At 38.2% G+C, this 13,585-nt stretch overlaps 1 protein-coding gene across 2 annotated transcripts in view; it reads left to right on the top strand.

The window, feature by feature from the left end:
- Positions 1-13,585, top strand: part of mettl15 (methyltransferase 15, mitochondrial 12S rRNA N4-cytidine) — a 37,326-nt gene that overhangs the window by 10,736 nt on the left and 13,005 nt on the right. For both annotated transcript variants that reach the window (XM_079664073.1, XM_079664074.1), the window contains exon 3: positions 10,962-11,098. In XM_079664073.1, the coding sequence (XP_079520199.1) occupies positions 10,962-11,098 (137 nt within the window). The remainder of the gene's footprint in view (positions 1-10,961; positions 11,099-13,585) is intronic.

Here is a 13,585-nt window from a genome sequence, read left to right as displayed (position 1 = left end):
CAGGGTTTACCACGACTCACTGTGCCAGACTCAAATGTTTTTGGGTGAAATATCATTCTCTAACCTCTAAAACCATTTAAGTAGTTGTTGTTGCCTAAACTTTAACAGACCAAATGTTTTTTGGGCATGGTGAAAATCTATTTATAATGTTCACCAAGTATGTATTGTTGCTTAAACTCATTAATGGAATGCTTCTAAAAACATTTGTACAATAAATAAACATGGATCTACTCAAGTTGTGTCTATCAGGGGTTACAAATGGTTTCAAATAGACAGGGTAAGGAGTCACTAGCAGGGATGTGAATATCCTGAGAGCAAATTTGATAGTCTTTTTCTGAATTGTTGATGTGCATCTAATAGTTAAATGGGACAGTGGTGTATCCCAGCGAGCGTCCATCCATGATAAACGCACATCAAGGCTCCCCCACTGACCATGTGTGTTGTCTTTTAGACACCAGTGCTTTCCTGCCCACCCCTTGTTTTGTTGAACAGCATCCTGGCCACACTACACTTTTTTTTTTACCATTTTTCTTTTTGTATTTACTATTTACTTGCACTATTTTTTTCAGTTTTATTGTGTGTGTTGCACTGTTGGAGGAGTGACCTAAGATTGTCATCGTCATAAATACACTGTAGCCATGTTCGTATGACCAATAAAATCCTTGAATCTTGAACTTTGAACCACCATCAAGTACATTGTTTCTTGTGGTATCATAATGGTCTTCTTATAGCTCCCCTCTAGAGATGTAAAATATGTATCAGTAATGACCATCGATTAAATTGAATATAGTTTTGTGTCTGTTAAGAATTTTTCAAAAATGAAAGTTGAATTACTTTTTTTTTAAACTTTTTTGGAATGACTTCTAATCCTTTTCCCTTGTTGAAAAATCCAAAATGTTTACATATGCAAACATCTGTTTTTGTTTCAGTCATTGAAGTGCTGGAACACAAGGGGTCACCTACTCCACTGGAAAGTAAATTCTCAGTGTTCATGCACAGTAGGATTCATGTTTCCACATCACGTTTATGCAAGTTGAATACTGGACCAGGATTGGAATTAAAAACAGTTTGGATTACTCATCATTTTATTGTTCTGTGCTCGTGTTGGTTGAAGGTGAACTCACAGAAAAACCAAACAGCCATCTAGTGTTAAATTACACATTTGTCTTGATGCATAGTGAATGTATTTGAGTAGAGGACTTTTTTATATTGTATCAGTCAGTTTGCCAAAGCTTCTCTGTGGCATAACTAATAGAAGGGAATAATAATGTCAGATTATTTTAAATAAAAATGCAGAAATACAGTCCTCTCAGATATTTAAATACCAGCACAGTTGTGATAATAGTGATTTAACTACACTAATCAAAGCAGGCTTTCACACAACATCACCCCTTTGCCCCTGTTTTCTACCCCAAACTAACATGCTGGAGGGTGGGAAACATTAATTTGATTATCATGAACTACAGATCACTGAAGGGACTCTGTAGTCTGTGCTGATCTAAGGATGTGTATCCGAGAGCCACAATGCTTAGTCAACAGAGTTATTTGGTAACTGGTGGATTTGGTAGTTTAATCTTTTCATACAGTTTTAGGTTTGAAATCCATATGCTGTAGTTTAAGCCAGTTATGCTGATGTACAGTATGTTGAAAATGCATAATAGCATCTATGTTTTAGCACACTCAGCACCCTTGTGATTTATGAAAGTGTTATAATGCACGTTAACATGAGCCACTGACATTGTTATAGTCAAACACACAAAACTACTGATATATTTAGGATGTATTCTTAACAGTCACCATAATGCACCTGCAAATTGGACTCATGATGTTGCTCAAAAAAAATGCGCTTGTTTAAGTCTGCATTCAGTTTGATATGAAAATGAATCTTTTCCTTTCTTGCAGAAGAAATGTTGCTCAGTAAATCTCCAACCTGCAAGACAAAAACAGACAGTTTGGCTGGGGGGTGGGGGTGGAGAGTGATGACTCATGCACAGAGTAGAGGTCCCTCCCTTTCCATTTCTTTCTGCGTCCAATCAGTTCTTTCTCATCTGTCACTCATTGCCTCCAAATCAGATCCCAACAATGCTTTTCCATGCCCTGTTAAATCACTTTATTCACAAAGTGTTAGAACTTACAAAGCAAATATAAATGCTAAATTCACATGTTGACACATAGATTGTTGCATGATGATCTGATTACCTTGCTGTGCAGATGATAATATTCAGCATTTAGGATGTTTGGGTCATGCAGTGGCCCCAAATTCAACTTAATCACACGTAGACACATTTTATAATGCTCCAGAATAGATTTTAAAGTTGCTATTGAATGCACATCAAACTACGTTTTAATTTTAACAGAAAAAAGTGTTAATATGTTCTGAGAAGCTAGGTAAAGTCATTATTTTTTAAATGCAATTACTTTCAGATTACTTTTTCAGGATGCCAGCAGAAAGACTAATCGTTGCCTTGGATTTCCCACGTACAGTAAATATTGAGTTATTGGCTCATAGTTTCAGAGAAGATACAAGTGCCTGCTATCCCTGTTTCTCCAGGGATCTCCTCAACACCACCGTGGTGTAAGAGCCAATCTCAGGACTCTTTGAAGTGGGCGGATGCTTGACATGGGCTTTATGAGCTTTATGTAGAGGAGGACAGGGACCGGGGTTTCCCTTTTCGCAGTCAGGTTTTCATGAAAAATAAAACAAATGTAACCAAAGAGCAAAAGCTGAGCTGGCAGGAATGATCTAAAAGTGTCGGTTAGAAAAAGGTAAATAAAGAAAAAGAAGTAAAAGTAAGGACATTTGAGGAGGGTTAGGATGTTATATGAGAAAGTGAGGGGGGTTACATACTGTATTACAATGTTAAAACAATCTTCATAATATATCAGCAGCTGAACATGGAGTTTTAAATATACTGTATACACTTTAAAACCATGAATCCAAAAGTAAAGGCTCCAGAAAGCTAACACCTTGTGTTATTGTAGAAAAGCAAAAAAAGCTTTACTTTTCAAAGTTATCCACGACTAGTACAGTGCTTGTTTTGGTGTTTTGGGATACTGAGCGTGGGTAGTCTGTAAGCCCAAAATTGACAAGGTTGTTGTCACCGTCACTGACTCAGTTCAGATTTTTATGATGCACGATCGCTCCAAAGTTGAGCAACACATCATGTAAGCAGGAAGCAGCTAGGGAGCGACCGGTGTTTTTGATGGCCTGTCTTCATGTCCCTCTTCATGCTACAATCAAGCTGCACAATCGAGCTGCACAACCGAGTCCAATAGTTTTAGAGGCAATCACTCCAGTAAGATAAATAACCACCCAACCATTCATTAAATTAGGAGTCACTAGAGCTTCTTGCTCAACAGCTTACTTCAGTGACCGTGACCCTAAATTAAAGTTATACATAATCAGTGCTCTAAATTCTGGACTCATTCAACTAACATTTTAGTTGGTAACACCAGCAGGTAATTTGAGTGTAACTTTAACACCAAACCACTAATGTATGATTTTACAACGAGTTCACCGTCAACATGACAAACATTTCACCTCTACTGGTTTCTTGCCATAGGTTGATGTCTGTGTGTAACCTTTTGTTGACATGCAGCAAAGGTGAGGTGATTTTTCTGTTGTGGGACATTTGAGGACTTAATACTAAATACTTATTTTACAATGAAAACGTTTTAAACTTAGTTTACGTTAGTAAAATTAGCTTCCAAATATATACAAAGCACAGTAAAAGTACCTCAGCAAAATGGCTGATAGGTAGCATAATGCAGATAATATTATTGTTTTATAATGTACATATCATTTCATTTATTACCATTGATAAAAGTGGAGCTAGTTTGAATTACCTTTTAATCTTGCTTTTCAGCTAAATCAATGAGAAGTAAATGTGTACATTATTTAATTATTTTTATTTATTAGTTTATTCCACTCGTGGCAATTATTATAAAACAAAACATGTACACTTTACACAGTTTTTAGCCGATGATGGAAAGGAGCAAGGAGAAGGACATCTTGTTTTACCTGCCCATTATTATACTTTTGTAACAATAACCAAGATATGTAAAGTAACTACTAGTAACAGAAAGTATCAAATGAATGTAGTAAAAAGTACAATATTGGAATCTGAGTGAAGTAGAACTATAAAGTACATTTCTTGGGCATGTGCCAGAATATTTACACACAGCACAACACTTAGTCAAATGTAATGTGAAGGGGACGTTGCCTTTGCTAATTACAAACAATGTGCCACGCCCCTCTAATACATGGTAAACATGTTTAGCCCAGCTGAGTAAGAGCAGATTTAAATAGTTAAAGACATTTTGTGCATCTGCAGTTGACTTCTCTTATTGTTTCTCTGCACAGAAAGAGAAACTTAAAATAATGTTTCTTCATGAGACTCAATGACAAATATCCTCTCACAGCTGCCCCATCCCTGACTGTCCCAGGATCAGCACCCTGGACAGAGATTGTGGCACACATAAGAACAAAAAGTTAGAACTGATCCACCTGAAACAAAAGTTTGTTATGTTGAACCTTTACCACAGTTGATCCTCATATTGTTTTTCAGGTTCCTTTAGTGATCAATTTATTGAAGTCTGGTTGTCAACTAGGAGCCTGCAGACAGATACAGTCGCAATGACCAGAGCCCCTGCACATGCCACTATTAAATTAAAGAAAAAGTGGGTCAATCTATTAATTTTTTACATTTGCATCCGTTATTTTTCTTTTCTCAGCACATCAGCACCATAATGATGCAGTGCATGCATATTCAGTTTCTACCTGACTAAGCATGCACTATTTGCTTATGCATCAGAAGATCCCTTACAGTAAATACAAAGATGTTAGCTTTGATATAATCAAGCTGTGGGATAGCCCATAATTAGCATCAGAGTGCTGTATGATAGGTACAGAGCTTATAGTGGTGACTTTTCAATATTTTTATATTCTGCAGTTGCTCATCATAATATTGATTGTGGATTTTATATTCCTCACCATTTATATTAATTGCAAACAAAGGACTAGCTTTAGAGCCGTTATGGTTTACATACTGGCAGTGTATTGTCCTGTCTTACCTCTAAGTTGACTATTTCACAAGCTGTGTTTGGGATGTGTTTTTTATAGAACCAAGAAAAAACTGTATAGGCAGAACCAAACAGTATGTGACTGATGTAATGTCATATATTATATCAACAATATTTATTTACTTCACAACACAGTTAACAATCTGCTTTATTAACCCCTTATTGCTCTTTCCCTGAGCTTAAATCATGGTGACACCAAAAGGAACATAAAGACACTTAACCATGCCTACGTGATTCATAGCAGCCTGAAGTTTGCTATATATGGTGTTGGGAGACACTGTGACAAACAGACTAGCCAGCTTCCTGAAATTGTTTAGATAGTTTTCCAGAATGTCCTCTGCCTTGTGCTACTCTGAGAGCACACACTTCTGTAGACCAATAGCCTATGTCCTGTTGCAGCCAATCCAAAAAAGGGAAGTCTAGTTAAAAGTCAAAACACTGGCCAGTAGACTCAAAATAGCCCAGAGTTTTCTTTTAGGGTTTCTCTCATAAGACTGTGGAGAAAGTCCAACATTTAGCAGCTGAGGATACTGTTTACAGAAGTTATTGACATCAAAACGTTGTTGTTGGGGATTACTCTTCCCTTTCAGTGTCCATGGCTGCCATTAAAAGCTGCTCAGTGCTAGTTGACTGTGTCTGTGTGGATATGGCTGTGCAGGGTTTGACACACATTTCGAGGCAGAGTTGGTTTATGGCCCTTACGCCGCTCTCTTTCCCAGTCAAGCGTTTTCCTCAGGGGAAGATACTTGACTTACAGTTGCAGCTTGCTGTTGCTTTCTTCACACAATCATGTCCGCTTTTATGATGAGGTTTACCGAGATTGATGCTGACAATTAAAAAAATAATAATTATGAAACTGTGATAATAGAATAATAATGGTGGTCCCAACTGGGAGTTCCTTTGATTGCTTCAAACAATGGCATTTCATTCTAAGTGGACTACTTTTTTTTTAATAGGGAGAACGAAATAAGCATTTGAAGACATCCCTTTGGGTCTGGTATTATCTCGGGAGCATGAATCGTTAAATGATTAATTAGTTGCAACTGTAGTTAAGTGTGAACTTATCAGCTATGCATGGGAACATGTCAATAGGTTTTTACATTGTTACTCTGTGTGAAGCATCATGCCTTCTTCCGCTTTTGTATGATCCTGAGCAGTGTTGGCTTTATTAAAGTGTACTAACATCATGACTTACTTCTTTTGATGTGAACTCTGACACATTAAGGTGACATTGAGCTCATTTGTACCTTTTAAAATATACCAACATTCAAATAAATACTTTTATAAATGACAAAGTCAGCATAGGACACTTACTACTATGCTTTTTAAGTCTCTAATAAATGTTCTACTGGACTCTAAAAAAGTTTCTAAGTGCCTCTGATAGGGTTTGCTGATTCTCACTCTTTGTTTGACCTACAAACTTCAGATGAGTGTATTAAGAAGCAAAAGCTAACGCTTTAATCTTTCTGCGTGTAGATGTGTCTTGTCTTGACTAGCTCAAATACCTCCTCAAGTGCCTTTTATTTAAACGTGTGCCAAAAGAGTGCAAACAGCACTGAATAGATGAGGAATGAAAGTATTTGTCGTGACTCTGCATCATTTCTCTGACAAAAGAGAGATTATCTTAACATACAGAGAGGAATTTGGAAGCAGCCCTCTGGCAACGAGTTTTGTGAACATTTCTGCACCCCTGTATAACTTGTTCACTCACTCATCACTCAATCTCTCTTTCTTACTCTCAGACACACAGGGAGTATGTTTAGTAGACTTTACGTTTATGTAGGGGAGGCAAAAGGCCGCATCTCAGACATTACTGGTCACCACCAACATAATCTCTTGACAGCGTAATTGCGGGAAGATTTCATGCCTTTGGAGTTCGTCTGCTCTCACTGGCCATCTGTCTGTGCCCCCCCACACCCACCTCCACCCACTACTTGCTGGTCTAATATACAACTCGCATCACATTCATTTAAACAAGTAGGTGGAGGAAAAATACATGTAAATCCTTTTCTTAGAAAAATTAAAAAACAACATAAGATGCAGAGTAACATATATTATGATGCTGTCATAAGGGGTTTCAAAAGTGATATTAATGTATTATAATCTTAATACAGTTTGAGCACAGCAGCCGTTTTGAATGTGAGATTTATGTCCAGAGTCAAGTGCACAAAGGCAACGACACACTTCACTTTCTGCTGTGGATTAAACCACCATTTCCCCCCGTTATCATAACCTCGTCTGTCCATACCATGTTCTCGTGCGGCCAAGCGGCAAAAAATTGGGCGCACTTGTATCTCACCATGAACTTTGTGTGACAGAGAAAGAAATGCAAACCGGTTACCTCCACTCTTGCCATGGCAACGGACGCGACAAGAAAAGCGATCCTGTACCTGTGTATCTGTCTCCCTAATGGTCTGTGTGTTAGTGTAACAAGATCTGTAAAAACTCCCCTCAATGACATTTTAGATCCCCCACTGTAACTGACCTGGGCTGGGGAGTCACAAGTAGGATTTAGGTGAGTACTCAGCCTTCTCTCAGGTTCCTCTTCCCCTTTTCCTAATGAATTCAACCATAAGAAGACTTGAGAAGGGGCCTCTTTTTCCACATGGCCAGGATATTATTTACTGTAGTACGAACTGTATTACGTTTGCAAATGTTCATTATCAAACATCATACTTTTCCCACTTCACAAATGTTAGTCAAACCTTTTTTTTTTACAGAAGAAGATCTTTCCCATGTTTTTAATTTAAAATACCAAATGGGAGTCTATAATGTTTTTTCCTTTTTTCTTTAAGGGGGTAAAGCTCTCATTAAGAATGCTTTGAGGTGGGTGCTGAAGTGTCCTGCATTAGAGCACCTTGCAGCTTCACTGTCGGACTGCACCACTCGGACCACTCCTAACTCTCCTATTCCCTCTGCTGGGAAAGGCAGATATTACACAGCCCAAACACAGCACAAAAACACAGACTACACTAATTACTTTACTTTAAGTAGCATCGCTGCACATAGGGACTCAGATGACCCATGTTGTGTTCAGGCTCAATTTCAATCTGCTGCTTCCTCTATGCAGGCTTGGTCTAGGTGAGAGCCTCGCTGACACCGCTCTGTATGAAATATCAATGTGAATGACTCACTCCCAAGTTTGGTGTCAATCATCATCGCAAATGCCAAACCTATTATCACCAACTCTTTTCAAGAAGTTGTTTGTCCATCAGGTGGCAGAAGCAGCAGGGTTTTTAGGAAAGGGGGAAGGTTTTCACAACAGCATTCAAAAGCTTGTTCTCCCTCAGGGTGAGGGAGCTACATTTCCAATGTACCTTATAAATGACCTTGTAAACATCACATTTTCCATTTTTGGTTTCATGCACTTAATTTCAAAGCGTGGTTTGTTTGGTGGGTGTATGTGTCTGAGTAAGTAAAAGGGAGGAAACTTGGATTAAACCTCATAAAGATGGATATTGTCTGTGCTTAGAGCAGCAGCAGTGATACAAATATGAATACATGTCGTACAGTATTTATATCTTCAACCATTTGCCTCGAAGAATATTGAGCATCAGTGGAACAAGCAGGCTTTACCTTTTGTTATTTTGGCCAAAGCTTTCCCAAGATTTAAAGAAATATTGTTTTGACAAGTGCAGCACACTCCAGTAGAGGACCAGTTTGTCTCCTGGTTGCTTGTGTCGACTGTTTCAATAAACGCCAGCCTACTTTGCTGTTTGTGTTTCTGTTTTCCTTTCCTTTTTTGTATTGAATAGCACAACAGGCAAGTTCATTATGCGTGTGACTCATCCCACTAGCCCACACCCCCTCCCCATCTGCTGCTGTGCGCTGGAAAGGAGAGGGAACCGCCATTGATCACTTCTTCCCTCACACATGCACGCACACACCCCACCTTCAACGTCACTATCGATCGACATGTTTAATGTTTTTGTGGGAAATAGCTGGCATTTCCTTTTTTGTCATTTTCAAATGTGTTCCTTACCATTTGCTGACATTACATAGCATTTAAGAAATAAAAAGTAAGGCATAATCCAAAGAATTGTTTTGAACAATCTCAGAGTGTTCAGTCAGTTATAGGCAGTGGCATTCAGGAAATATATTACATAATTATGTCTGGACAGGAGATGTTTGCGTGTTTGTTGTGTAGATCCATGGAAAGGCTGAGTTTACAGCAGCCTGACTAACAGCAAAGCTGCTCTGTAAAGTGGTTGGCAGGTATTGGACATTTCCTTTATAAAGCCCACTCCCTCCCTACCTGTTATTATTTAACAAATGCTTTAAACTTACCTCAGATATCCAATGGTATGTTTAGGATAAATTCAATATTTTTTTGGAGTAACAACATCGTTATAATAACTATCCTCAAAAAGATGTTTACCAAAAGAAAATGTTCTTCTTCTTCTTCTGCTTTGTTTGAAAGAGTAGAGACCTTATTGAAAAAGTTTGAAATTCATGTTTTTTTATTTCTAACAGGTTTCTGTTTTGAATCAAACACTGACCATATTTGTTCATTCTTTAATGCCAGATTTGGAAGAAATGCAATTTTTTCATTTCTCATGGTTTTCAGTAAAAACTATACACATATTCATGATGTAGCATAAATGCTATTCATCACTATAGCTAAATGTAGAAACACATGCTGCAAAAGCCTCAACACAGGGACACATTAGCATTGCAGGAACAATATTTGATGTATTAATTTTGCAATGGTGGCAAAGAGCTGTGTCTTGGAGAAAGAGTGCAAACAAAGAGTGTGGAATTATTGCTAAATAAACAATTGACTGGTTGAAGAGAGAGAGAGTTCATTTACATTTTAGGCATTATTAATTGCTGGGCATCTATTGCAAGAGTTTAGTTTGCACTTGTTGATAGAATCACCAGACTGACAGTGAAGGCACCTTGTGGCAGAACCAGACAGTTGTCTTTATACAACACTAACTTAAGATTACTTTTTGATGGAAAAATAATATGTGATTGAGTCCTTCTAAATGTTTGCTTTTCTGTAATCCACCAGAGCAGCATGTTAAAAAAGTTAGGAAAAAATAAAGGTTTTTTTATATGTAGGAACAGTTAGGCCAAAAGTCGTCATAGTCATGCGAATGATGTGAAAGAAAAGACTCCCCACTGATTTGTTTTCTCCAGTGGATATTAATAATGGTTTAGTAGGCCGACGCAAATGATTGTTGCGTCGAAAAAACAAAGTAAACTGTCGACATGTGCCAGAGCCTGCAAGAAATTATAGCTATTTAAATAATCATCAAACAAAGGCTGACGTCACGTTTATCTGTTTCAACAAGCTCGCACCAACTTTTCACACTTTATATTACAACTCAGATCAAGGCAATTAAGTACGGTAAAAGTCTTTTTGTGAAAATATTTATTTATTTTTTGTGTCATTTTACTTGAACTGTTATGTTCACTTTGCACTTAAATTCTTAATTAAATGGAAAAATACTCATAGCTTTTTATGAATCAAAGATTTAATTTACAAAGTAGTACTTTGCACGATGGTTATTTCATATAGAATATGCACAATATGTACATGTTTGACCAGAAACCATGCTATATACTGTATCATTATCAAGATATGAGATTACCTATATTGTAGTAGAACATTTTGGCCATATTGTCCAGCCATAATTTATACTTAAATAATTTGCATCACTCCTCTATTTTTGGGGATGTCTGCTTTAAACTTACAGGCTTATCTGGAATCATGAATACAAATCCGTTTTTGATTTTTGACAAAGTCAGATTCACTACTGTAAACTAAACACTGAAAAAAAAGAATCAACATTGTGACGATAGGGTGATGATGATTAATTGTTCATACGGAGTCCTGGTGTGAATGTGTTGTTTTCTTGCTTTCTCGCCTGTAGGTGGTTCTAGACATGACATTTGGGGGTGGTGGTCACACCAAAGCAATTCTGAATTTGGTCCCTGAAGTCACAGTCCTGGCCTTAGACCGAGATCCTACAGCCATTTCTCTGGCCCAGCAATTAGCCAAGGAATACTGGTAAGTGATTTATTAAAGAACATCATGTAGAATGAGACTAATGTACAATAGATGTGTATTGCCGCAGCTGACAGCTTGACCATTTGGATCACAGTGTCTGGTTTGTGGTCATTATTTCTTAAAACACACTATATGATGTAAATGTTGCTGTTCTGTCTGTATTTCTCACTTTTTCCCTGAGCCCGATAAAATACTGCTCGCCAAGATACAGCCCCTGAGTTTCACCATCCAATCAAATCCTTTTTTCCTTCTTAACTTAAAGCTTTTCTCCCCCCCACGCAAAGCTGGTGGGCCCGGCATGTCATTTGTCAGAGTAAGGGCCCACGCCTGCAGTGTGAAGGAGATGCTGCCTCCCACGGAGGATCTATAAGATATGAGGGGGGGGCGGGAAGTAGAGAGAAGCCCAGAGAAGTTAAAAAGTGTCAAGAGAGAAAAAAAGAAAAGGAAAACACGAGAGTGAGAGAACAGGGAGACACGAGGACACGTTGCCAGTGTGAGAGGGAGTGTGTGTGAGCATGAGCAAGGCGCGGGAGGATGAAAATGAGATGTTCCTAAGACCATGGCGTGGGAAGGAATCCTTTTACGTAGATTCTGGGGAAACCTCTCTCAAGGGACTCTGCCAGAGAAATGTGCCCGTGAGCAGGGAATGACAATTAAGAGAAAGAGAGAATGAGAACACTGTATTCTGTCAGCAGCAATAAACCCCTGCTGTAAACTCTTCCACGCCCACTCGTGATACAAGTTGAGAGAAGCTAGAGAAATCTAGCAATTAACCAATATTATTGGAAGCCTGAGTAAAAGACCCTGGCAGCCTACGCAGTGCATCCTCACAACAGGGTTAGAGGATTTTCTCTCTCGCCTGTACTGCTGTTTCTTGAGGGAAGTATAACCTCACTGCAAGCTGTTGAATGTTGGTGTGAATCTGAACCCAGTTTAACAGTACAGAAAGAATCATTTTACCTCAAATGTTTTTTTTGAAAGCATTAGCTTATGAAACTAAATCTCTGATCCCTGAATGATATTCAACCATGCCTTAAATGGGATTTGTCTCCTGCATGTTGAGCCTCAGTCAGCCTATTCTCTCCTCTTCACCATTCCTGTTGTTGCTATGACTTCCCTGCGCTTGAAGCTACGCAGGAGTTATGCCCACAATAAATGTTACGAATCAGAAAAAGCACTAAGCATTATTCTAATGTCAGGCAAACATTGGATTTACACCTGTTCAATGTTGTCACACACAGACTGAAATCAAATGTTATTTAAAATTAATTGTACTTTGTTGATTTCAAACCAATTTAAAAGTTATTTATTTAGCTCTTGCAATCGCATTCACATTTTCTGTAACCATTTGTCATGGATGGAGCTAGATAGCTTGTTGTTGGGCGGATTTAGTTTGAGGTACAGTTGATACATGAAATGCAATCAAGGCAGTGCAGTTGCAGGAACAGATTATGCATTCACAGGCTTTTCTGGGACAGTTTGTGAAACAAAGTAATTTGCAACTTAAGTTAACATGGTGGGAACTCATTTATCTTTAGTGAGGTAACCGGTGGGTGCTATAACAGGTCATAAGCCGCTAACTGTCTGCTCCACCTTTTATTTTTGTAATAGCTTAGAGCCGGAAGCCACCCACATTAAGCTTCACTACCGATCTTCAGAAACCAATAGACAATGTGACGAGACAATGTCCATATTTTGTATGTATTGTATTATTGTTTGTTTTAAGTCTATGGTTTTGTTTACCAAAAACAAAAATCCAACCATGAGTCATTGTCTTTACATTGTTCAGTGTATCGCAGTCAGCCTTTCTCTTGACTCTAATAAGAGGATAAATAACATGAATCATTCATCACAGACAACATCCCGGAAAGTGTACGTTTTCAAAGTTGTCAACTTTCCTCATCTGTGACACAACATCTCCTAACTGTTCGGAAACAAGCTTTTGAATGAGGACATGAAGATGAGAAAATGTGGAGGAACAGCAGGGAAGCATTTAACAGTTATTGATGACATTTCAAAGAAACACCGGCAAGGCCACCAAGTAAACAGCCGTTTAATTACATTTACTCAGCCAAGTGAGGTAGCATACATTGACATGTTAAACAAACACACATTTTCAAAGGCTAGTCTGTGTGTGTCTTTCTTGATGTTTGTAGCCTCCTTCTTCTTTTATCTTGTCTGGACTGTAGATATTTTCATCACTGCTCCTCTGCTGAAAGCAACCAATCAGCATCTTGTCTTAAAGGAAATGAGCAGGTCAACTCAAAGGAATATTTCAGGCTTGATTTGTGAATAGGGTGCATCTTGTCTGCTGAAAAGGTTCCTGATGTCCTCACTGAGTGTACTCTTATTCCAAATGGGCAAGAAAAAGGAATTATTTAGTGACAGGAGGACATACTAAAGAATAGCCAAATGTGTTGCTTTGCGCAAAGTACGTATTGTCTTATTCAGCTTTATGGTTTATTATTATTAATGACCTTAGAAAAT

The sequence above is a fragment of the Notothenia rossii genome (assembly GCF_949606895.1).
Source record: "Notothenia rossii genome assembly, chromosome: 2".
Taxonomy (NCBI): domain Eukaryota; kingdom Metazoa; phylum Chordata; class Actinopteri; order Perciformes; family Nototheniidae; genus Notothenia; species Notothenia rossii.
This window is presented reverse-complemented; position numbering and strand designations above follow the sequence as displayed.